The 22,951-nt window shown below is 50.7% G+C and overlaps 1 protein-coding gene and 1 pseudogene across 1 annotated transcript; both read left to right on the forward strand.

Annotated features, from left to right (window-relative positions):
* Positions 1-1,419: 1,419 nt before the first annotated feature.
* On the forward strand, positions 1,420-22,726 carry CLEC2L (C-type lectin domain family 2 member L). The gene is made up of 5 exons (XM_054496903.2): positions 1,420-1,852; positions 14,029-14,103; positions 18,069-18,235; positions 19,767-19,867; positions 21,980-22,726. Exons 1-5 carry the CDS (start codon positions 1,663-1,665, stop codon positions 22,089-22,091), a joined length of 645 nt encoding a protein of 214 aa, XP_054352878.1. The 5' UTR covers positions 1,420-1,662; the 3' UTR covers positions 22,092-22,726.
* On the forward strand, positions 11,948-12,293 carry LOC129041388 (enhancer of rudimentary homolog; annotated as a pseudogene).
* Positions 22,727-22,951: the final 225 nt, after the last annotated feature.

Genomic DNA, 22,951 nt, shown 5'->3' on the forward strand with positions numbered 1-22,951 from the left:
GGTAGGCAAACTAAGGTGCATGGGGGCTACAAGGAGGGGTTAGAAGGACCAAGGAGGAGATGTGTTCCAGGCAGAAGGAAGACAGTGTTGAAAGGCCCAGAGGAAAGAGTCAGAATAGTTGGGTGTGTCTGGGGCTGGCAGAGAAGGGGTGGGAGGAGATGAAGCCTTAGGTAGGAGCAGGACTTTGACCATGAAGGACCTTGAGGCCTTGTAAAAAGATGGCCTTAATCCACAGGTAAAGGGACCCCTGAAGGAGTGGTGAGTTTGCACTTTGGGGAGATGCTGCGGGTGCGGAGGGGGAAGGGCTGGATAGGAGGGAGCAAGAATGCAGGCTGGGAGACCCCTTAGAAGGCTGCTGCTGTGGTCGGGCAAGAGAAGGCATTGGCTTGTACTTGGCCAGTGGCTAGAGGGATGGAGTGCAATGGGCAGACTAAGAGTTTAAAAGGGACAGGGCACGGCAGCTCACGCCTGCAATCCTAGAACTTTGGGAGAACCCAGGTGGGAGGATCGCTTGAGCTTGGGAGGCCAAGTCTGCAGTGAGCCGTGATTTAGACACTGCACTCCAGCCTGGGCTACAGAACGAGACCCTGTCTCAAAAAATAAAAATAAAAATATTTTAAAAGGGAGAATTCACAAGAGTCAGTGGCCTATTGGATTTGGGGGAGGGAGCAGGAGGAGCTGGGGATGAGGAACTGTAGATTGAGACAGGAACCAGAGATTGGGACTGAGAATTGTGGAGGGGAAAGAGGATCAGGGCTGGAGGCGTGGGGCTTCAGGCGACGCGAGGTCAGCTGGGGCAAGGGGCCAGTGAAGGCTCCGGAGGGAGCCCTGGCCTGGGAGTCAGACACCCGCCAAGCACACACCTGCCTGACGCCGCCTTCGGAAATGTCCTTGACCTCAAAATTCCACTTCTCAGCCTCACCTGGGGGCATTGTCAGCTAATATATGTGAAAGTCCCTGGCGCTTAGTAGGTGCTCAATAAATGTTAACTGAATCTGCAACGTCGCTTCGCTTGCTCCTTTAGATTCTACTGTCTGTGCTCATCGTTCGGACGTTTCTCTCCTTTATCAAGAGTTTGGGGGTCAAGTCACAGCCCCTACCACTCTCTGCTCTGGCTCCAGGGCAGCCTGGAAGAAAGGCGCTCATCTTCCCTGAGCCTCCCTGCACTGTCCCCCTGAACTTTATTCCCATTTTCACAGATGATGAGCAGGCGGCTGGGGAGGTGGAGTTGAGTTAGAACCAGGTCTCCCGGCTCCAAGACTGCACTCCCAGCTCGGCGGCATCCGGCCTCCAGCCCAGGTGGCGGGGTCGGGGACCCGGCTGTCCTCGCTCCTCCGCGCCTCCTCCCTCTCCGCCCCTGCCCCGCCCCGCCCGGGTCCACGGCTCCCGGCTCCCGCGCGCCGCCTCGCGCTCCTCCCCAGCCCGGCTGTGCGTGGAAGCTGCGGCTCGGCGGGGCAGGCGCTGAGCGCACGGCGGCGGCACCCGGCGCAGAGGTTCCGGCGCGGGGAGCCGGGCTCAGCCCCGGCCTGCGAGCGCCGCGGTCCTAGCCCACCCGAGGCCGGTCTGGGGGGCCCGCAGGGCGCGCGGAGCGCCGAGTGCGCGTCGGGCTGGGCCCCGCACCCCGGTGCAGGAGCGCGGACGCGGCGCGGCGGAGCGCCCCGCATGGAGCCAGCCCGGGAGCCCCCCTCGCGGGCCCGGCCGCCGCCGCCCCTCGCCGGGCGCCCCGCGCCCGCCCCCGCCGCCCCCAGGCCGCGTTCGCCCGCAGAGGCTGAGGCCCGCGGCCCCGAGGGGCTGCTGCGGCGATCCGGGTCGGGCTACGAGGGCAGCACCAGCTGGAAGGCGGCCTTGGAGGGTAAGCGCGGAGCGGCCTCCCTCTCCTGGCCCAGGGACCCCTGCCCAGGCCCGACCCGGGACTCGGAGGCGGTCAGAGTCACCTTGGCCGCTGTCCCGGAGGGGAGCGCTGGGAGCGCGGCGCCGGGACGCGGCGGAGTCATTCATTTCAGGGCGGCCAGACGCCGGTTCGTGGGGTGCGGTGGGAGGGAACCGGGGGCCACCGCGAGTCACAGCCTCGACCCCCCCTCTGCTGCGACTCCCTGTCTGACCTTGGAGCGGGCTTCACGCTCTGAGCCTTCGTCTCCTCAGGCATGAAGGGGACAGCCACTGCCTGACACCCACCTGACAGGCGTGTTGAGAGGGTGGCGGAATCTGTGGCCGTGAACACGCTTCGAGTAAAGTAAGAAAGCTGGAGACCCCAGAGGTGGTGCCCGCCCCTGTGAGAGCCGCGGGGACCCCGTGGTGGTGGGGCATGTGGGGAGGGCAGGGCAGGGGTGGAGAATCCATGAGAGGCTCTTCCTTGCAAGGTCAGGGGTCACACCTACTCCCCCATCAGACTGCCTCAGGGAGGGACCCCTGGCCTGCCTCGGGGGCAGTAACCCAAGTAGAGAATTGATTTCAAGTTCATGAGCTCTTTTAGGAAACTTGTATTAGCTACCGCCGGCGGCGTGTGGTGTGGGAGATGCAGGAGTTGGTGAGAGGGTGGCTGGCCCTTTGGGTGCTTCTCAGGGTGCTCCTGGCACCCTTAATCCAAGGACAAGAAGGACCTGGGCAGCATTAACTAGGGAAGCCCGGAGCCTGGATCACCCATCCTTAGGGAGGCAGTGTCAGAAAAGGAGGGCTTCCCAGGAGTAGGTGACCTCTTAGCGAGCGTGGAGACAGAGGGGAAAGTGTTCCAGACCCAGAGCATGACGTATTCTGGGCCAGGTGGTCAGAGCTACTCTGTCCCATGTGGGAACTGAGCCCTGGAGTGCTGGGATGGGGGCAGGGTGGAGAGAGACGGGCCTGAAGGACCCACATGGTGAAGGGCCAGCCAGGCCTTGCCCAGGAGCTTGGACTTTGCTCTGAAGGGGCTACTGAGGGGTGGAGACGGTGGGTTTGCCCTTGGAAGACTGGTGGTGGCCCAGAGGGGTGGGACCGAGGCTCGAGGTCAGGGAGGGGGTGGGGCAGTGGACCAGGAGGGACATAACCAGCACCTGGGCCAAGACAGGTCATGGGGCTGCTGAGGATGGCGAGATGGGTATGGTAATGCCAGCCTTCTGCACAAAGGCTGTGGGCCAGCGGACATGCACTGTCCGAGGAAGGACTGTGCAGACTCTGAAGCTGGACCACCAGACAGTGGCAGGGACAGAGGAGGCGAAGATGTTGCGTCACCGAGGAGAAGAGCTGTAGCAAAGCTGTGGGTTGTGAAGAGTTGTGTGGAATGGATGGAGGTGGTCAGACAACCCCCTGTGACGCTGTCTCCGGCTTTACTGTTGGAGTGGCCTTGTATTCCCACGCTTCCCTCCTGCCAAAGCTATTTCTTGAAGTTGTTCCCTCCTCTTGCCTGTGTTTCTTCATTCATTTATTCGTCAGCATTTCTGAAGGGTCTGCCCTAACCTTAACCCCAGCCCCCATGGTAGGGCTGCTTCTGGGCTGCTGTGGACATTTAATGCCTCCTGCTTGCTGTTCCTGTCCACCTCCTGCCCTGACTTCCACCCCCTTGTGCTTCCTCTCCACTATGGCTGGGCTGCCCACCTGCCAGTCAGGCTGCAGAAGAGACCACACACCAAGCTGGAAGGTCACCCAGAGGCTGCCTGGGGCCCTGAGTCAAGCCCACTCCCATGCTTAGCATCTTCCTGTGGTCCAGCCTTGCCTCACCGTGGCCCCCTGCCTTGCCTTGCTCTCTGACTCGTGCCACCTGTAGTCCCCTCCCCCTCCTTCCCCTGGTCTCCCCAGGAGCAGTCCCACTCCTGATGGCCTGTGGTCCTTGGGTACTCAGCATCTCGGGCCTACTGACTTTTCCCACAGGAGTTTTAGGATCTGGAGTCTGAATCTGGCCAGGGGCCTCCCTTCTGCCAGTTCTCTGAAGGTCTCCTTGGGTGCCCCCAAGCTCCTCTCTTCTGAGAGAAGCCTGGGAAAGGAGGCTGAGAGAAGACAGAGGGAAAGGTGTCCCAGACCCAGAGCACGACGTGTTCCAGGCCAGGTGGCCAGAGCTAGTCTGTCCCATGTAGGAACTGAGCCCTGGAGTACTGGGGTGAGGCAGGGTAGAGAGAGACAGGTCTGAAGGACCCAGATGGAAGGAGAGGTCCTCTTCTGAAGGACCCAGAAGAAAGGAGCTCATGGAGCAGGGCTGGTGCTCTCCAGGGTGCTGCTGCATTGGCCCAGTGCTGGCTTTTGTACTGGTCTCCATCATGCATTCATTCTTTCTGCAACATCCGGGTACCATTCTGGGCCCTGGGCACATTTGTGGTCTCTCAGAGGTTCCAGGACAGGGACTGAGGCAGTGTGGGGAGGTGCAGGGAGCAGAGCATCTGGTAAAGCTGGGGCAGAGCCTTCCATTGCCACAGGCTGGTGGGCTTTCCAACTTCCTGGACCATTTGCTTCCTCATCTGCTAAGTCAGGTCGTGATTTCTCCCTCTCAGGTAGACAGAGGCCCTGGAGTGTGGGCTGTGTGTATGGTGACTCCTCTTCCCAGCTGCCTGGACTTGGCCTCCTGCAGCCCCTGCTGGGGGAGCTCAGGCCTAACTGCAACACTTGGACTTCTGGTCAGCCTCCCTTGATTCTGCTTCCCACCCCAAACCTGAGTCCAGAGTTCACATAATGAAACACTGTCAACGGGAGAAGGGATCTGTCCTTTGGGGACCCAGGGTTATGCTGCCCCTGCTTAGCCAAGCACTTGTCTTGAGAGAAATGGGACATTTTCTGACTTGACTGAGCTGAACCCTCCAAGAAGTCTCTGCTCCTTTATCACCATGTGCCCAGTGCACATCAAGCACCCGCTACGTGCTGGAGCCATGCTGGGGCTTTCATAGTCATCATCTCAGTCCTCACCTCTCCCCTTGCAGGGGGCTGGTGAGTGTTCTGTTTCATAGATGAGGGAGCCGAGACTGAGAGCCTGAGTGTCTTGGCCAAGGACATCCTTGGTTGCTAACACATGAAAGCCGTGTTGTGAAGCCTCTGACCCCTTCTTGCATGGCCAAGGACATCAGCCTTGGTGAGGCTAGCTGGGGATCATCAAATTCCCACACACACACTCTCCTCCCCCTGCTCCCCAGACAACCCTGCCACCTCCAGCATTGACGTTTCCCTCCTTATGGGTTAAATGAGTCAGAGAGCTTCTTAAAGCAGAAAGCTGGGATTAGAGCCCAGGTCTTTAAGACTTTTCTGAGATGAATAACTAGCTTTATAAACAGGAAGCCAAACAGAAGTTGCCTTAATCAAATCTTTTCTCTCGCTGTAGATATGAATCTTTCCTTCCAGCCTGGGGTATAAGGCTAGAAAAGGTGACCTGGAGAGCCTGCCTGGGTTCTGGGAACAAGAGAGGTGATTCGAGATGGGGATATTTCTGGCATTGAGAGTGGCAGTGGGGCAGAGTGGCCTGGGGGTACGGGAGAGGGGACAGAGTGAGCCTGCATGCCTCAGCCTATAGATTTTTCAGTGCTCACCGATTCTGAATTTTTAATGTTGAAAGTTTCTTGATTAGGCATAAACCCACAACTTCCTGATCAAAACCACACACATGCTTTTAGCCTCTTAAAAATTTTAAAAATTACCAAACTTCACATTTGGTAGTTTTTAACAGTCAAGATTATTCTTGCCAGGTTGTGTCCCTGATGACTTAGAGATAGCAGCATGGGCCTTTTTTGGGATATGAGTGTGAGGATGATGGGAGCTTTGTCTGGGCCTGGGAGTCAGGTTTTTTCAGTTGTTCCTTCTAATATTAGGTGAAATCACACACATTTAGAAACCTAAATAAACTGCACCCTTAAACGCCATCTAATATGGGCCATGGCATAGTAGGGAACAAGTAATGAGTTAGACATTTGTTAGAAGTTGAATTGTGTCCCCACCAAAAAAGAGATATTGGAATCTTAACCTCTGGTATCTCTGAATGTGACTGCATATGGAAATACAGTCTGGCAGATTGTTTGTAGTTAAGATGAGGTCAGACTGGAGAAGGGTGGGCCCTAATCCCATATGAACTGGCATCCTTATAAGAAGATGGTCACATGAAGACAAGGGCACTCTATTAGTCCGTTCTCACACTGCTAATAAAGACATACCCAAGACTGGGTAATTTATAAAGGAAAGAGGTTTAATGGACTTATAGTTCCACATGGCTGAGGAGGCCTCACTATCATGAAGGAAGGTGAAGGAGGAGCAAAGACACGTCTTACATGGTGGCAGGCAAGAGAGTGTGTGCAGAGGAACTGCTCTTTATAAAACAATCAGATCTTGTGAGACTTACTCACTATCACAAGAACAGCATGATTTGGGAAAAACCTGCCCCCATGATTCAATTACCTCCCACCCAGTCCCTCCCGTGACACATGGGAATTATGGGAACTACAATTCAAGATGAGATCTGGGTGGGGACATAGTTGAATGACATAAGATGCACAGAGAGAACACCATGTGATGATAAAGGCAGACATTGGACTGATGTGGCTGCAAGCCAAGGAGTGCCAAAGTCCGTCAGCAACCACTGGACACTAGGAAGAGGCAAGGAAGGAGCCTCTGCAGAGATCAGAGGAAGCATGGTCCAGGGCAGCATCTAGAGAAATTATCCGTGAGACATAATGAAGAGGCACCTCGGGTCTGGCAGTGCTGCAGATACATGTACCGATCCCTCTTCTTTGTGTGGTGTTTCCTACAAAGTCAGTTGAATTTAAAGTAGACCAAGGATGTTGTCATTTGGTGTAACTAAATTTTTCCCATAGTTTTTGAGTCCCAGTGGGTGCTCTGTAACTTGCAGGGCAATGACCCAGCCCAATTTCAGGGAATCTGAAGGTGAGTAAAGCACAGTCCTTACCCCAAAGGAGCCTAGGGCTGATGGTCATCATCACACTGATGGCCCACATAATCACCATGAGTTGATTGAATAGAGTTTACCACGCCAGGCACTGTGCTAAGCACTGTACACTGAATTCCTATAACTCTCTAAGAGACAGGTAGATATTATCATTACCTCATTTTCAAGATGAGGAAAATGAACTACAATAGAGGCTAAGAAACTTTACCATCCATACACATCTAGAAAGTGGCAGAGCTAGGATTTGAACCCAGGCAAAGTGATGTCAGATGTTATGTTCTTATCTTCAGTGCACAAAGGATTATAGCATCAATGATAGAGAAAAGGTTAATAGAAAGGAGAAGAAGGATGCACTCAGCATGCTCACCATAGGCAGCCATCCTGTAGCTCCAGGAAACTGTCATGAAGCTGCCACCAAGGACAGCAGAGCAGGAACAGAGAGAGCGCAGTCCTCCAGTGCAGGCTGAAACCTCTGCTCTTACCATGTCTGAAGCTACCCACCCAGGACTCCTGGTCACTTGCCAACATAGACCTTGCCAATAGGAAAGACTGGAAATGTTTGTTGGACTTGCAGGTCAAGATGGCGAACTGAACACATGCATTTTTTCTTTTTTCCTTCAGAAGCCCACTAATACAACAGTAAAGGGGCTGGGCGCAGTGGCTCACGCCTATAATCCCAGCACTTTGGGAGGCCGAGGTGGGCGGATCACCTGAGGTCAGGAGTTTGAGACCAATCTGGCCAACATGGAGAAACCCCAACTCTACTAAAACTACAATAGGTTAGCCAGGCGTGGTGGCTTGCGCCTATAGTCCCAGCTACTTGGGAGGCTGAGGCAGGAGAATCATTTGAGCCTGGGAGGTGGAGGTTGCAGTGAGCAAAAAAAAACCAAAAAACAAAATTAGCCAGGCATGGTGGCACGTGCCTCTAATCCCAGCTACTCAGGAGGCTGAGGCAGGAGAATTGCTTGAACCCTGGAGGCAGAGGTTGCAGTGAGCCAGGATTGCACCACTGCACTCCAGCCTGTGTGACAGAACAAGACTCCGTCGCAAAAAAAAAAACCAAACCAAACCAAACCAAACAGCAAGGGGATTTTTAAAAGGCCATAAGGACAAGACCAAGAGAGAAAATAGCAACAAAATAGAGAGCTAGGGAACAAGAGGATAAATGGTAACTGACTTCACCCCATCTGAGAAAGTCCAGAGAGCAGAGGGGCCACCTGAGCCTCATGGGAGGACATCTAAGGCTCAGGGGTTAGTGGCAGTGCTTGAAGATGAGGCTGAGAACAGGAGGACTGGTTGAAAATTTCTTTAAGGAGGATTTAGATTCCCATTCTGTACAGATTCTCCCCAGCCCTGGCAGGAACCTGAGGTGAAATCTCTCAAGAAAGAGGGCTTCAGCCGGGCATGGTGGCTCACGCCTATAATCCCAGCACTTTGAGAGGCTGAGGCTGGCAGATCACCTGGGGTCAGGAGTTTCAGACCAGCCTGACCAACATGGTGAAACCCCATCTCTACTAAAATTACAAAAATTAGCCAGCTGTGGTGGCGGGCGCCTGTAATCCCAGCTACTCAGGAGGCTGAAATGGGAGAATTGCTTGAACCCAGGAATCAGAGGTTGCAGTGAGCCAAGATTGCACCACTGCACTCCAGCCTGGGCGACAGAGTGAGACTCTGTCTCAAAAAAAAAAAAAAAAAAAAAAAAAAAGAGGGCCTCTAGACATCATCACACTGAGAGCAAGCAACTAAGCCAACATTTACATACTGAATGCTGAGGACAGCGTCCCAGCCTCTTCCCTCAGCTAGCCCTGTATTCTCCTGGGGAGAAAACAGAAAAGCCTCCTCCATGGACTCTCATCCATCCAAGAGGAAAAACATAATGAAATTAGCATTCAGAGAATCCCAAGAATCAGCCCAGCCAGATCACTCTACTGTGTCCCCCACAGTTAATAAGCCCCTATCTATGGGCTTGGAGGCTCCAATGAACTCATTAGTCTTCCTGCCTTAATCATGAACAGATAACTGTGGTCCCCAGACCCCTGAGGAAAGTCTCTAACATGGAAGCTCAAGACCAAAACAGAGGTTATAGAGGGAGAAATAATCTTTCTGCTCATTTCCCCCACCCCTCCAAAAAACCTGTTAGTCATATCTTCAGAGAGAAGAGATAAGAGAAAGTATTGCATCATTAAAACAAGAATAGGATTCTTTAAGAGGGGGTATTCATAGAGCAGCAGCAACAAAACCAAACAAACCTTGGAAATTAAAAATATAGTCACAGAAATTAAGAACTCAGTAGAAGGGTAGGATGATAAAATTGAGAAAATGTTCCAGGAAATAGAGCAAAAAGGCAAAGATATAGCAAACAAGAGGGGGAAATAAGATAAGAAATTTGGAGGACCAATCTAAGAGATCCAACATTTGAAGACTGTGACTTCCAGAAAGAAAACAAAACATGGAAGAGAAGAAATCATCAATAATATAATTAAAGAAAATTTCCTGGCTGGGCATGGTGGCTCACGCCTGTAATCCCAGCACTTTGGGAGGCTGAGGCGGGTGGATCACCTGAGATCAGGAGTTTGAGACCAGCCTGGCCAACATGGTGAAACCCCATCTCTACTAAAAGTACAAAAAATTAGCCAGGTGTGATGGCAGGCACCTGTAATCTCAGCTACTTGGGAGGCTGAGGCAGGAAAATTGCTTGAACCTGGGAGGTGGAGGTTGCAGTGAGCTGAGATCATGCCATGGCACTCCACCCTGGGCAACAGAGCAAGACTCTGTCTCAAAAAAAAAAAAAAAAAAAAAAGGAAAAGAAAAAGAATTTCCTGGAACTGAAAAACATCACTTTCCAGATTGAAAGGGCCTACTAGAGTAGATGAAATAGACCAAACCAAGGCATGGCATGCAATGATGAAATTTTAGAACATTGTGCAATGAAGACCCTAAAAGCATCTAGAAAGAAAATAATTAAGCAGTTGAAAAGGATCATGGGTGAGAATGGACCTAGACTTTTCAAAAGCAACACTGGAGCTAGAAGACAATTAAGTAATACCTTCAAAATTCTGAAGGAAAATTATTCTCGGTCTATAATACTCAGTCCTCTGAGTTCACAATTCCATGGGCAACATTCACCAGTTCACCATGGAACACAATGAGAAGCTTTGCTCCTTGGATTTGTGCAGTGCAGTGGTTTTGCTCTACCCTTCCTCAGGCAGCCATTGGATGATGTGCTTCACCAAGATGAGGGAGTAAACCAAGGGAGGGGAAGACATGGGAGAAAAGGAACAGAGGAGCCAACATAGGAGAGAGGCAGAGAAATCCTCAGGCTGCTGGTGTGGGGAGACACTGGATGGCAGCTGGGCTTAGAAGGCAACTAGTCAGATTCGAGCAGGTCAGAAAGTTCCAAGGGACATTTCTTCAAGATGGTCGTTATGGCCTGCACATTGGTTTCCTCCCCAAATTTATAGGTTGAATCACTAACCTCCAACGTGATGGTATTGAGGTGGGTAATTGAGCGGTAATTAGGTTTAGATGAGGTCATGAGGGTAGAGCTCCCAATGATGGAATTAGTACCCTTATAAGAAAAGGAAGAGACACCAGAACTTCCTCTCTCCGCTATGTGAGGACTCAGTAAGAAAGCGGCCGTCAGCAAGCCAGGAAGTGGGTCCCTACCAGAACCTGACCATGCTGGCACTTTGATCCAGCCTCTAGAACTATTAGGAGAAATAAATGTCTGTTGTTTAAGCCACCAGTCTATGACAGTTTGTTATAGCAGACTGAACTAAGACCAAAGTGAAAGAGTAATTCCGATTTTGTCTCATCATGAAAGAGGTGTTTTGGCGTTGAAATAATGATACGCATACAGAAACTGAGCAAAGGGAAACGAAGACCGGGATTAACAGAGAAACAAGAAGTTCTATGGAAATGATCATAGCACATGGCATGGCTTTGCTGAGAGTACTGTTTACGCTGAGCTAAGAATATAATACCAAAGTATCAAGCTAATACAAACTATGATATTGACAGGGCAGGGACTGAGTGGTCGGGGTACAGTGGTAATGCAGAGAATTAAGTCTGCATCATTATAATGGAAAGTCAATAAATTATATCTAAAACAGAAAAAAATCTAGAAGTATTTACATACACATGGCATTTAGAAATTTGGAGCTAATACCAAAAGAGTCAGCTAAAAGAGTTGAAAGTGGTTGGCTTTGGGGAAGGAGCAATGTTATTACTACTATTATTAGTTTTTGGAGACAGAGCCTCGCTTTGTCGCTCAGACTGGAGTGCACTGATGGCGACCTTGGCTCACTGCAACCTCCGCCTTCTGAGTCCAATCGATACTTCTGCCTCAGCCTATCGAGTAGCTGGGATTACAGGCACACACCACCACACTCGGTTAATTTCTGTAATTTCTGTAGAGATAAGGTTTCACCATGTTGGCCAGGCTGGTCTCGAACTCCTGACTTCAAGTGATCTGCCTGCCTCAGCCTCCCAAAGTGTTGGGATGACAGGTGTGAGCCACTGCGCTTGCACTATTATTTTTAAGATGAAGCCTTTTAGAATTTCTTGATTCCTTAAATCTATGCTTTTTAGACTATCCTTGGTGAAGGAAACAGGTTTCTTTTCAAAATCCTTTGTAAAATACAATACAAATGAATAACTAGCAATAGGCACTCGGATGTCGGGTAATGCTGAATTGCTGCAGATTCTTCCTCTCAATTTTGGCGCTTATATCATGATGGACAAGTAACAGTTTACAGACAAACATTGAGCCGCAGAGGCACTGTTTTCATCTATGATTTATGTATAACATTGGCTAAGAAAACACTTTCAAAATGGGTGCACAGCAATGTAACTGTACTAACTGTGCACTTAATGATTAAGACGGTAAAAAAAAAAATCCAAACAAAATTGTAAAGGGAATTCACACCTGCCAGGAGGGCCGTCATCAAAACAATGCAAAACAATGCAAACCAACAAGTATTGGTGAGGATGTGGAGAAACTGGAACCCTCGTCTATTGCTGGTGAGAATGTAAAATTATGCAACAAATGATGGAGTTAGCCGTTCCTCAGAAAGAAATACCGGTAGCGGCGGTGGTGTCGGCAGCGGCTGTAGCGAAGAGTTTGGCGCGATGTCTCACACCATTTTGCTGGTACGGACTACCAAGAGGCCAGAAGGCAGAACTTATGCTGACTACGCATCTGTGAATGAATGCATGGAAGGCGTTTGTAAAATGTATGAAGACGTGAAAAGAATGAATCCCAACAGTTCCTCTATCACATATGACATCAGTCAGTTGTTTGATTTCATCAGTGATCTGGCAGGTTTACCGAGCTGCCTGGTTTACCGAGCTGATACCCAGACATACCAGCCTTATAAAAAAAGATTGGATTAAAGAGAAGATCTACATGCTTCTTCGTCGGCAGGCTCAACAGGCTGAGAAATAATTGTATTGGAAGCATTGGGGGGATGGGGGTGGGCTTGGAACACAGGTGTGTACACTGTGCTGTAGTGGAAGTTTTGTATCATAGTAATCCTGCTTCCACTTTGTTATACTCTAGCCAAGATTGGCTGTATTAGATGAAATGTGAGGATCTTGTTCAATCGGAAACCCCCGTTGCCCCCTCTTTTTTTCTTTTCTTTCTTTTTTTTTTACTTAAACATTTTTATGATGATTTAGATGGAAGTTGTTCTTCCTCAGTTAATGTTGGTTCCAGTCCTTCAACTGTTTATATCTACTTTATAACATTCACTGTAGTAACCCTTCTTTAAGATGGGGTGGGAGATGGAAATGCAGTTTAGCCATGTCCTCAAGATAAAATTTTGGTAAAAATAAATAAGTGTTCTTTAGTAAAAAAACAAAACAAAAGAACAACAACAACAAAAAACCTACCATGTGATCCAGCAACTCCACTCCTAAGCATATACCCAAAAGAATTGAAAGCAAGGACTTGAACAGATACTCATACACCATGTTCATAGCTGCATTATTCACAATAGCCAAAATGTGGAAACAGCCCAAATGTCTACCAACAGAGGAATGGATAAACACAATGTGGTCTTGCTATACGATGGAACATTATTCAGCCTTAAGATGGAATGTAGTTCTGACATATGTGACAACATGGATGAGCCTTGAAAACAATCTGTGAAAGGAACCAGACACAAAAGGACAAATACTGGATGTTTCCTCTTATATGAGATTCCTAGAGTGGTCCAATTCATAGAGACAGAAAGTCGAAGGGTGGTTGCCAGGGGCTGGGGAGAGGAGGGGATGGGAGTTGTTTAAGGGGACAGAACTTCTGTCTGGGATGATGAAAAAGTTTGCAAACAGACAGTGATGATGGTTGCACAACATTGTGAGTGTACTTAATGCCACTAACCGTACACTAAAAAATGGTTAAAATTGCAAATTTTATGTTATATATTTTCATCACAGTTTAAAAAATCCTTAAAATACCCTATGTTTAAAGTCTAAAAGGGTTAGCTCGTTAAATATAGAATGAGAATATTAAATGATAACAAAATAAAATAAATACATGAAAATAACGAAGAGAGAACCCAGAGGATCAGGAAGAGGATGGATGGTGTAGAGGCGGGAGAATTTTAGGAAGTGTCTATGGAGGAGGTGGAGAAGGAGACTTCAGGAGCAAAGATTCAGTAGCAGGGCTGTGAGGGCTGAATGGGTTATTTTGAGGAACCCATGTGGCTGAAACCTGCAACCGCATAGAGAAGCGGCAGGAGATTCAAGATGGAAAGCTCTGACCATCACTGAAGATTTCGTGAGCAGTGGGTAGCCTGGCAGGGAGGGTTTCAAGCCAGGGAGTCACAGAATCAGAGCTGCTCTCTACAGCAGTGGATCGCAAACTCTAGCCTGCATCAGAATCACCTGGAGGGCTTGTTTAAACACAGCTTGTTGGCCAGGTGTGGTAGCTCATGCCTGTAATCCCAGCACCTTGGGAGGCCAAGGCGGGTGGATCATTTGAGGTCAGGAGTTCGAGACCAACCTGGCCAACATGGTGAACCCCGCCCCCCCCCCCCCCTCGTCTCAAAACAACAACAACAAAACGCAGCTTGCTGGGCTCTACCTCCCTCTATTTCTCATTAGCAGGGTATGGGGCTGGCGGTGGGACTGGCGGTGGGATGGGCGGTGGGATGTTGAACCCCTCTCTCTTCTCCTAGACACCACCACACGCCTCCTGCTGGGTGCCATCGCGGTCCTTCTGTTCGCCATCTTGGTGGTGATGAGCATCTTGGGTGAGCACGCACGTCACAGCATTTATGAAATTCAGTTTGCACATTCCTTGTTAAAAGCACATCTAATTAGTTAAAGAAAGATTCTAGACATTCCAAGAATCCTGTGGGGGACCAAGTAAGTAGAAAATACATAGTGTCAGTTGTTGAGATTTTAGCTTAAAATAATATATTCACACACAGACTATACATGTCCCCTCTATCAAGCCATGCAAGTAGAGTGGAGATGTTACTTAGGTATTATTTTGTAAGTGTTGTGAGAACTCAGAACAAACTTGGGGTAGGTTAGAAAGACAGTGCTTCTTGGAGGAGACGGTTTGGAAATAAGGGCCTTTAAGGATCATATTCAGCCAGGCGCAGTGGCTCACGCCTGTAATCCCAGCACTTTGGGAAGCTGAGGTGGGTGGGTCACCTGAGGTCAGGAGTTTGAGACCAGCCTGGCCAACATGGTGAAACCCCTTCTCTACTAAAAGTACAAAAATTAGCCAGGTGTGGTGGTGGGTGCCAGTAATCCCAGCTAGTTGGGAGGCTGAGGCAGGAGAATCGCTGGAACCTGGGAGGCAGAGGTTGCAGTGAGCTGAGATCGCGCGCCACTGCACTCCACCCTTGGCGACAGAGAAAGACTCCATCTCAAAAAAAAAAAAAAAAAAAAAGATCACATTCAGTCAGCAAACATTTATTGAGTGCTGCTGTGTGTTAAGCTCTGGGCTAAGTGGTTAAAAAAAAAGACGAATATGACACTGTCTCCTCTGTCCAGGGGTAAGGGCAATAATAGAGGTATTACTGCCCAGTGGCTTCCCAGAAGGAAAAAACATGTGCACCGAACCCTGGAGAATGAATAGGAGTTTCCCAGAGATTAGGAGGTAGAGAGTGCTAGGGAGGAAAAAACTTTTCCTCTGCCCTCTTAAGATCAGTGTCTGGGGGCCTGTAAATTAAACTATCAAAGACAAATTAGCAGGTGAAAAGGTAACCAACGTTTATTAATATTTTTGTTCATGGGAGTTCACAGATAATAAGTGAAACTCAAAGAAGAATTTAGACTCAGGGGCTTATATACCTTTTTAACAAATGAAAGGGGGTTTGGGTTTCAAGGGCTGGTAAATTGAGGGAAGTGACTACGAAATATATAGAGGAATAATGGGAGATAAAGGCTATTTTGGTAAGGTTTGCTTATGCAAACTAATCCTGGTGTTGATTCCTTGACATGTTTGATGATGAGTCAGTCTTCCCTCCCTGGTTTAGGGTGGGCAGTGGGGGTATGAGAGGGTATGGGGTGAGGGATGGGGAGTAGGGCAGCACCCTCCCCAAAGGGAAATTTATGCCCTACTTTTAGGCAGATGAGAGGGCAGAGAACCCTTCCTGTTGATTCTGAATTGCCTTCGGCTTAAAATGATCCATATGTCAAAGTGGCATATTTTAGGGTGGCATATTCTGGACCCCATCAAGGGAATAGAACATTCTAAGTGGGAGAGGCCTGAGAAACATAGAGTGTGTGTGGAACTGAAAGGGTTGGATAAATGAAAAAGGTAGAAACTGCAACTAAGAACATGTGAGGCTATATGAACAGGGAATCTGATTACTTTTAAGAGATTCAAATACAAGTGTATTGTAGGTTCTGAAGGGTTTGCAAAAATGATTTTAGTCCCTCTGTCTTTAATCTTTGAGAAATGCCATAAGACCAGAGGTGGAATCCACAAAATGGGGGAAAAGTCCACCAATATTATCAATTCTTACCAAACCCTCCCCCGTAGGGCTTGTATGACAAGGAGAGGGGTTCTGAGTGTTTAGAAATGGATATGGCAGCCGGGTGCAGTGGCTCAAGCCTGTAATCCCAGCACTTTGGGAGGCCAAGGTGGGTGGATCACTTGAGGAGAGGAGTTCGAGACCAGCCTGGCCAACATGGTGAAACCCTGTCTCTACTAAAAATACAAAAATTAGCTGGGCATGGTGGTGTGCGCCTGTAGTCCCAGCTACTTGGGAGGCTGAGGAAGAAGAACCGCTTGAACCCAGGAGGCAGAGGTTGCAGTGAGCTGAGATTGTGCCATTGCACTCCAGCCTGAGTGACAGAAGAGACTCCGTCTCAAAAAAAACAAAAACAAACAAAAAAAAACGTCTGGGCGCGGTGGCTCACGCCTGTAATCCCAGCACTTTGGGAGGTCCAGGTGGGTGGATCACAAGGTCAGGAGTTCGAGACCAGCCTGGCCAATATGGTGAAACCCCCGTCTCTACTAAAAATACAAAAATATTAGCTGGGCGTGGTGGCACATGCCTGTAATCCCAGCTACTCAGGAGGCTGAGGCGGGAGAATTGCTTGAATCTGGGAGGCAGAGGTTGCAGTGAGCTGAGATCGCGCCACTGCACTCCAGGCTGGGTGACAGAGCAAGACTCCGTCTCAAAAAAACAGAACAGAACAAAACAAAACAAAACAAACAAACAAAAAAGGCAACCACTGGGCCTAGCTTAAATTCACCTGGAGTAATTCCTACAAATTAAATCAGTTTCCTTTTCTCCTCTTACTAGGTTGGGAGGCTAGAGAATGTGTAGACATAGCTAATATGATTTCAATAAAGCACAACAGTCTCTTAGGAGATCCTTATGGAAAAGCAGTTGAAATGTAGCCACACCATGGTCAGTACTTCCAGGCGGACTTGCATCTCATTGAACAGATATATATGCCAGGGGGTGTCGATGAATGAATTGGTGTCTGTGTGGCTGGAGATCCCTAGGGGCTTGAGTACCAGAGGCCTGTTCTTGGCTCTGTCCTGGTCTACATTTTAATCAATCACTTGTATGAAAACAAACAAAAAGTATGTTTATGGAATTTGTAGCTGACACAATCCAAAAACACAATCCCATATGACAGATGGGTGAAAGAAATCAAGATTAAAATGTATCTTGAAAAACTCAAATGACGAGCCAAAGTGAATGAGATAAATGTGGAAGAAATAAATATAAGGTTCTGCATTTGGATTTAAGAAGTTATTTTCACATGTTCTGACACTGGGGGAGACCTGGCTTAGAATCAGATCATATGAAAACAATCTAAGATTGTGGATTAATTCATTTTGGCAAGGAGACCCTTTGAGAAGCTCTGGGCTTCCTTCCCAGAAAAGTCCATGTATGCACATACCCGCCGATCTGTTCATGGAAGCAGTCTGCAGACTGGAGATCCCATGACAACTGGAAGACAGCATGGTGGTCACTGTTGCTGCTGGTAGAGCCACATCTGATGTGTCCCGGTCTGTCCTGGTGGCAGCAATTCAGTGGTAACATGGGGACATTGCAGCGCGCAGGCAGGATGGAGAGCAACCCTTGTCAGGAATCATGGGAGAGATGGCATCTGTTTCAACCTGGATGAGGGAGGCTGGTGTGCTTCTTTGAGTAGGGGGTAGAAGACAGAGCGGGTGTCTCTGGGTCACTCCAGAGGCCTTAGACTAGCAGGTCTAGGTCACAGGGGGACAGGTTGGGACTCAACATTTAAGAACTTTCCATACGCACTGGCAGCAAGGGGGTTAAAAAAATAAAAAATGAAAAGAACTTCCCAGCAGTTCAGTGGTGGGGTGGCAGCTTTGGTAGCTAACGTGGGCATGGTCAATGACAGCGGGCAGTCTGTCCTGCTGTTGGTACCTGGCTTAGCTGGAAAGAGAGGACACATAGCCACCAGGCCTCTTCCCTGTCTGAGTTTCTGGCGTTCCATGCCTCTGGGAGTTTGGAGACAGAAGAGATCCTAACCCAGGGGCTGCCCCGCTGTCACTTCCCCTCGTGGTGACACCCCTCCCAGGCTTCCCACAGTCCCCTTTCTCATTCATTTAGTGGCCACCCTTTTACCTGCAGGCACCAGGAGAGGACAGCCACGTCTGTAGTGTCCCTGCAGGATGCCAAGGCTGAGGCAGGGGAGGGAGCCACAGAAAGCAGAGCGGGACTCGGGCGAGGGGGCGGGCAGGGCCGAGCCGGTCTCTTCCCTGCAGCTTCCAAGGGCTGCATCAAGTGCGAAGCTCCCTGCCCGGAGGACTGGCTGCTCTACGGAAGGAAGTGCTACTTCTTTTCCGAGGAACCCAGAGACTGGAACACAGGCAGGCAGTACTGCCACACCCACGAGGCGGTGCTGGCTGTGATTCAGAGCCAGAAGGAGCTGGTGAGTGTGCCAAGGTGAAGGGGGGTAGGGAAAGGGAACCTCAGGGCCCCCAACCTTGACTCTAGGGGACAGCCACACACTAAAGGATGCAGTGTTCCCCGTGACACATCTCCAAAGCCACCCACCTGCTCTATAACCACTGGGGGTGCAGGCAGACCTCACGGTCTGAGCAGGTCAATGAGTGGCTCCAGTTTCCACTTCCATTGTCAAGGCTACCTATTTCAATCCAAGGCCCACTGGTTGAGGTCACTTAGTATTATAAACCATAAGAATTACACATTATAAAGCTGGTGATGTGGTAGCCACCTCTAGTACCAGCTACTCAGGAGGCTGAGGCAGGAGGATCACTTGAGCCCAGGAGTTGGAGGCTAGTCTGGGCAACATAGTGAGACCCTAGCTCTACAAAAAGTAAAAAGAAAATTAGCTGGGCATGGTGGAGTAGTCCCAGCTACTTAGGGTGCTGAGGCAGGAGGATCACAGGAGTTCGAGGCCAGCCTGGGTAACATAGCAAGACTTTGTCTCTCTTTTTTTTTTTGAGACAGTCTCACTCTGTCGCCCTGGCTGGAGTACAGTGGTGCAATCTCCGCACACTGCAGCCTCCGCCTCCTGGGTTCAAGTGATTCTCGTGCTTCATCCTCCTGAGTCGCTGGGACTGCAGCTGCGCGCCACCACGCCTGGCTACTTTTTGTATTTTTAGTAGAGACAGGGTTTCGCCATGTTGGCCAGGCTGGTCTTGAACTCCTGGCCTCAAGTTGACCCACCCGCCTAGGCCTCCCAAAGTGTTGGTATTACAGGTGTGAGCTACCGTGCCCAGCCACAAGATTTGTCTCTTAAGAAAAAAAAAAAAAGAATTACAAATTATAAATGCATTGTGAAATGTGAAAACACATTGTCATTTTCTAAAGATCCAAATCAGGACATGGTCTCTCATTTAACATCCAAAACAGTTTTAGCAACAGAAACGTGAAAGAAACACAATTAATGGAGTCTATTGGCCATTTTGGATTTTGAGGTTAACAGTGGTATTAACCAAAATAGAAGATAATCTGAAAATCACTTCTGTTTGCCTTTGATACACAGTATGATATCCCCAGTCTGTAGGGAAAGTCCCAGAAATTTGCAGGTAGGACAACCAACCTGAACAATGAGATTTGTCCCAGATCATCCAACCAGTGGGCAATCCCCAAGCTTCCTGCAAATCAGGAATGCTGGCCTGCTGAGCTAGGAGGACAAGCCCTGTACAGCCTTCCTAGCCAGTGGGCATGCACACAGAGCCAGGGTCCCTTTCAAGCTGTTAGAGGCAATTGCTGTGAGGTTAGCGAGCAGCTTGGAGCCGAACTCAGGCAGCGTGACTGCAGAGGATCCTGTGACCCTAGCTCCTCACTTTCGGGATGCAGCGAGACAGCAGTCACTCTCCTGGCGTCTGTACATCCCGAGAGCCAGTATCTTCCAAGCTGAGGTTTGTCTTGGGATGTGACAGCAGTCAGGAGACCGCATCTGACCCTGAGGTGTCCCTCTTTCCTCGGTGCAGGAATTTATGTTCAAGTTCACGCGGAGGGAGCCCTGGATTGGACTACGCAGAGTTGGGGACGAATTCCACTGGGTCAACGGGGACCCGTTTGATCCGGACACGTGAGCTGAGGCTTCATCTTCTGGCCACCGAGCTTAGACTGAGAAAGGCCTGACTCATCCCCTGGACACAACTCCCGAAGAGAGAAGCCCTTGTTTTGTGCTAGCTAGAGATACTAGTCTTGGGGTCCAGCAGTGTGCGCCAGAGACCCAGCCATGAAAATGTCTGTTCTTCTCCCTTTCTCATAAAAGTCCAGCCTGGCTTGGTGGCTCTGCCCTGCGAAGCCATCGGAGCTTCGTGGTGTCCGGCCCAGGGTCTCTCCACCCTTGAGTCCCCGATCTGTGCAGCCTGGCGCTCGTCGGCTCCACTCAGTGTGGCACAACCACATCCCATTCAGCCAGAATGGGACAGCGAACGGGAGGGAGGGCCCAGGCTGGCCTCACCCCATTGGCCAGAACTTAGTCACATGGCCGCACCTGGCCGCAAGGGAGGATGGGAGATGCGCCTCTGTCCTCCTGGGCAGCCACGTGCCACCTAAGCGCTGTAGCTGTGGAAGAAAGGGGATCTGAAGGCAGGCACCTGGGAGTGTTCTAGGCCACATTTTACTGGCGAACGCATCTCTTGATAGAGGGAGCGCTGCTGAGGTGGTGGTGTGTGCCGTGCTGGTTTTGTAAGACTCAAGTGGTGTGGATGTGAGTGTGTGATGCCGGGTCTGGTGTGTGGTGTGGGGGTGATGGTCATGGGTGGAGTGGCTGGCAGATGTGTGGCTGTGGCAGTACAGTGGTGGCTGTGTGGGGCGTGGGGAAAGGAGCGGTCTAGGCCTAGAGAAATGCAGGGAAGTGCGCACAGGGAAGTGGGACCCGCAGAACAGACCCTGTGGCTGGAGGAATAGGCTCTGAGGTGCCAGCCCGAGGGCATGGAGTGGGGTGGGGAACACAGCTCCTAACCTGATGATGATGATGACACGTGAGCGTCCCCAAGGCAGGGGCTAAAGCAGAAGGGCATCTGAGACCCTCGGATCCTCCTGGTTGCCAGAGGTGGCCATCAGCTGCCCTCCCACCTGAGGATGACTTAGGCAGTCACGCCCATGGCAGCCCTGGAGCCAGGGGCATTCATGATGCTTCTCCTCCTCCTCCTTTTCCTTATCTCAAGCACTCTTCATTTTTGCCCCTTACTCTGGCCTCAGTGCCCCTTCGTTTTCTCACCCCCTTTCCTGTCCCCCTCTCAGGTCTGCTCTCAGAGTGGCTGAGGAGGTCTTGCACTTTCCACCCCTCTCCCTGCCTTTCTGGAAGCTTCTTGCTCTCAGAGCCCTGCAGGCTGGCGTCTGTGGCGTGCTGACCACCTGGAAACCAAGGGGCCGTTGGCCACATTTCTCAGACACTGCAGAGGTTCTTTCCCTTGCACTCCTTCTTGGGGTCCTTCCAATGCCCTCTGTTGTGAGGGTCTACCTCCAGCCTTGGCAGGGATCAGAGGTCCGGGTGAACAACTAAGGCTAAGAAGAAACCTCTGAGGCTGGAAAGGGGTGATTTTACGTAGGGGAGAAGCCTCCCACCACACACATCTGTGTGTGATGTCAATGAGTTCCTGGGCAACACAGCCTCAGTTATCCTATATTGGGGTTATTGCAGCCTGCCCCTAACCTGTGAGGGGTAGCTGACTTCAGCCAGCTCTGCAGAGCTCCTCCTGTGTGCTCGACTCTGCACACTGCAGGGAGCCAAGATGAGAGGGCATAGAGCTCACTGTTCAGGAGCTGGCTGCTTTGGGGACCTGTGTGGACAGACAGGTAGAGGCCCCAGGGGGCTATGGGAGTGCCCCCACAGAGCAGGCAGGGGACTGTGGGGAAGTAGAGTGAGCAGAGAGTGGCCCTGAACTGGGTGCCATGGAGCCTGGGACATGTGAGCCAACCCTGCAGGGACATTGAGAATGGGGAAGTGCATGTGTGTCCAGGAAATGTCTGAGCGGCGTGCCAGGGTGGCTGGAGCTACTGTGCACAGAGTAGGGAGACAATGGGATGCCAAGCTAGAACAGTCTGTCCCCCCAAATGTCCTAGAAGGCAGCTCCAGTGATGAAGTGAGGGAGGGATAGGCCACAGGGCCTCCATGGCCTCCCCTGCCACTGGGTTTTGGGCTGAATGTTCCAGATCATAAACGCCTGGTCTTCTCTCCTGGCCACAGGTTCACCATCGCAGGTCCAGGAGAGTGTGTCTTCGTGGAGCCCACCAGGCTGGTGTCGACGGAGTGTCTGATGACCCGGCCCTGGGTGTGCAGCAAGATGGCCTATACGTGAGGTGGGTGGGGCCAGAGGTTGCCCCGCCCCCAGGCCTGTGGGAGGCTTCTGCTCAAGACCTGCCTCCAGCGGAGCCGCCTGCCCTCTGCAAGGCGAAGCGGTGGGTGCGTGGCCTCCGCCCCAGGCCCCTCTCCCAGGCCCTGGCGCTCTGAATCCCTGGTTCCTGGCCTCCTTTGTCTCCAGGCAGGTCGTGTGGCTCAGTAGTTAAATCCCATATGCTAGGTAGTGTGGGCATCTGCCCACCTACACACACACACGCATACGCACACGCACGCACAGACACTGTCCCCTCTGAAGCTCAGTGTCCATCCTGAGCCACCCCACAGATCTCTCTCCGGCCCCCTAGAAGCCCTCTTCTCACTGCAGCCCTGGTGCTCTGGGGAAGGAGGGGCATTGACAGGTGGTTTGACTGTTCACCCAGCAGCCCCGCTTCCCCAGTGGTTTCTCTCCTGGCTGCCAGCGGAGGTAGGCTGGGAAAGCTTCCCCCTCACCTAGGCCAGGCCAGCCCCGGGCCCCAGAGGTCCCCTGCATCCCCCTTCTTTGCCTTGCCTGGGTTCTCAGGCAGGGCCCCTGCTGTGTCCGTGGTGCTGTTGTATTGGTCACTAACGGAATAAAGAGTTAATAACTCGTGTCCAGGGAAGTCTGCTGCCATTTGTTCCAGAGTCAGAGCTCGGGGAGGGGCAGAGAGGGGCACATCTCTGGGTGCCAGTCTGTGGGGGCCACCACAAAATGCACCTGTTCTAGCGCAGCAGATAGCAGTGTGTGAGGATGAAAAAAAGCACCTTCTGGCTTCAGGGCATCGTTTCATGTTGCTAAGCCTTTAAGGTATTCTTAGGTAGCCATTCTAGCTCCTTCATTGC

This window comes from Pongo pygmaeus, chromosome 6, assembly GCF_028885625.2.
Source record: "Pongo pygmaeus isolate AG05252 chromosome 6, NHGRI_mPonPyg2-v2.0_pri, whole genome shotgun sequence".
NCBI lineage: Eukaryota > Metazoa > Chordata > Mammalia > Primates > Hominidae > Pongo > Pongo pygmaeus.

Bases quoted from the DNA above. Each gene is read 5' to 3' on its own strand.
- CLEC2L (XM_054496903.2), top strand. From the start codon at position 1,663: ATGGAGCCAGCCCGGGAGCCCCCCTCGCGGGCCCGGCCGCCGCCGCCC. The intron at 14,104-18,068 runs GTGAGCACGCAC...TCTTCCCTGCAG, and splicing joins GGTGGTGATGAGCATCTTGG to CTTCCAAGGGCTGCATCAAG. The intron at 18,236-19,766 runs GTGAGTGTGCCA...TCCTCGGTGCAG, and splicing joins TTCAGAGCCAGAAGGAGCTG to GAATTTATGTTCAAGTTCAC.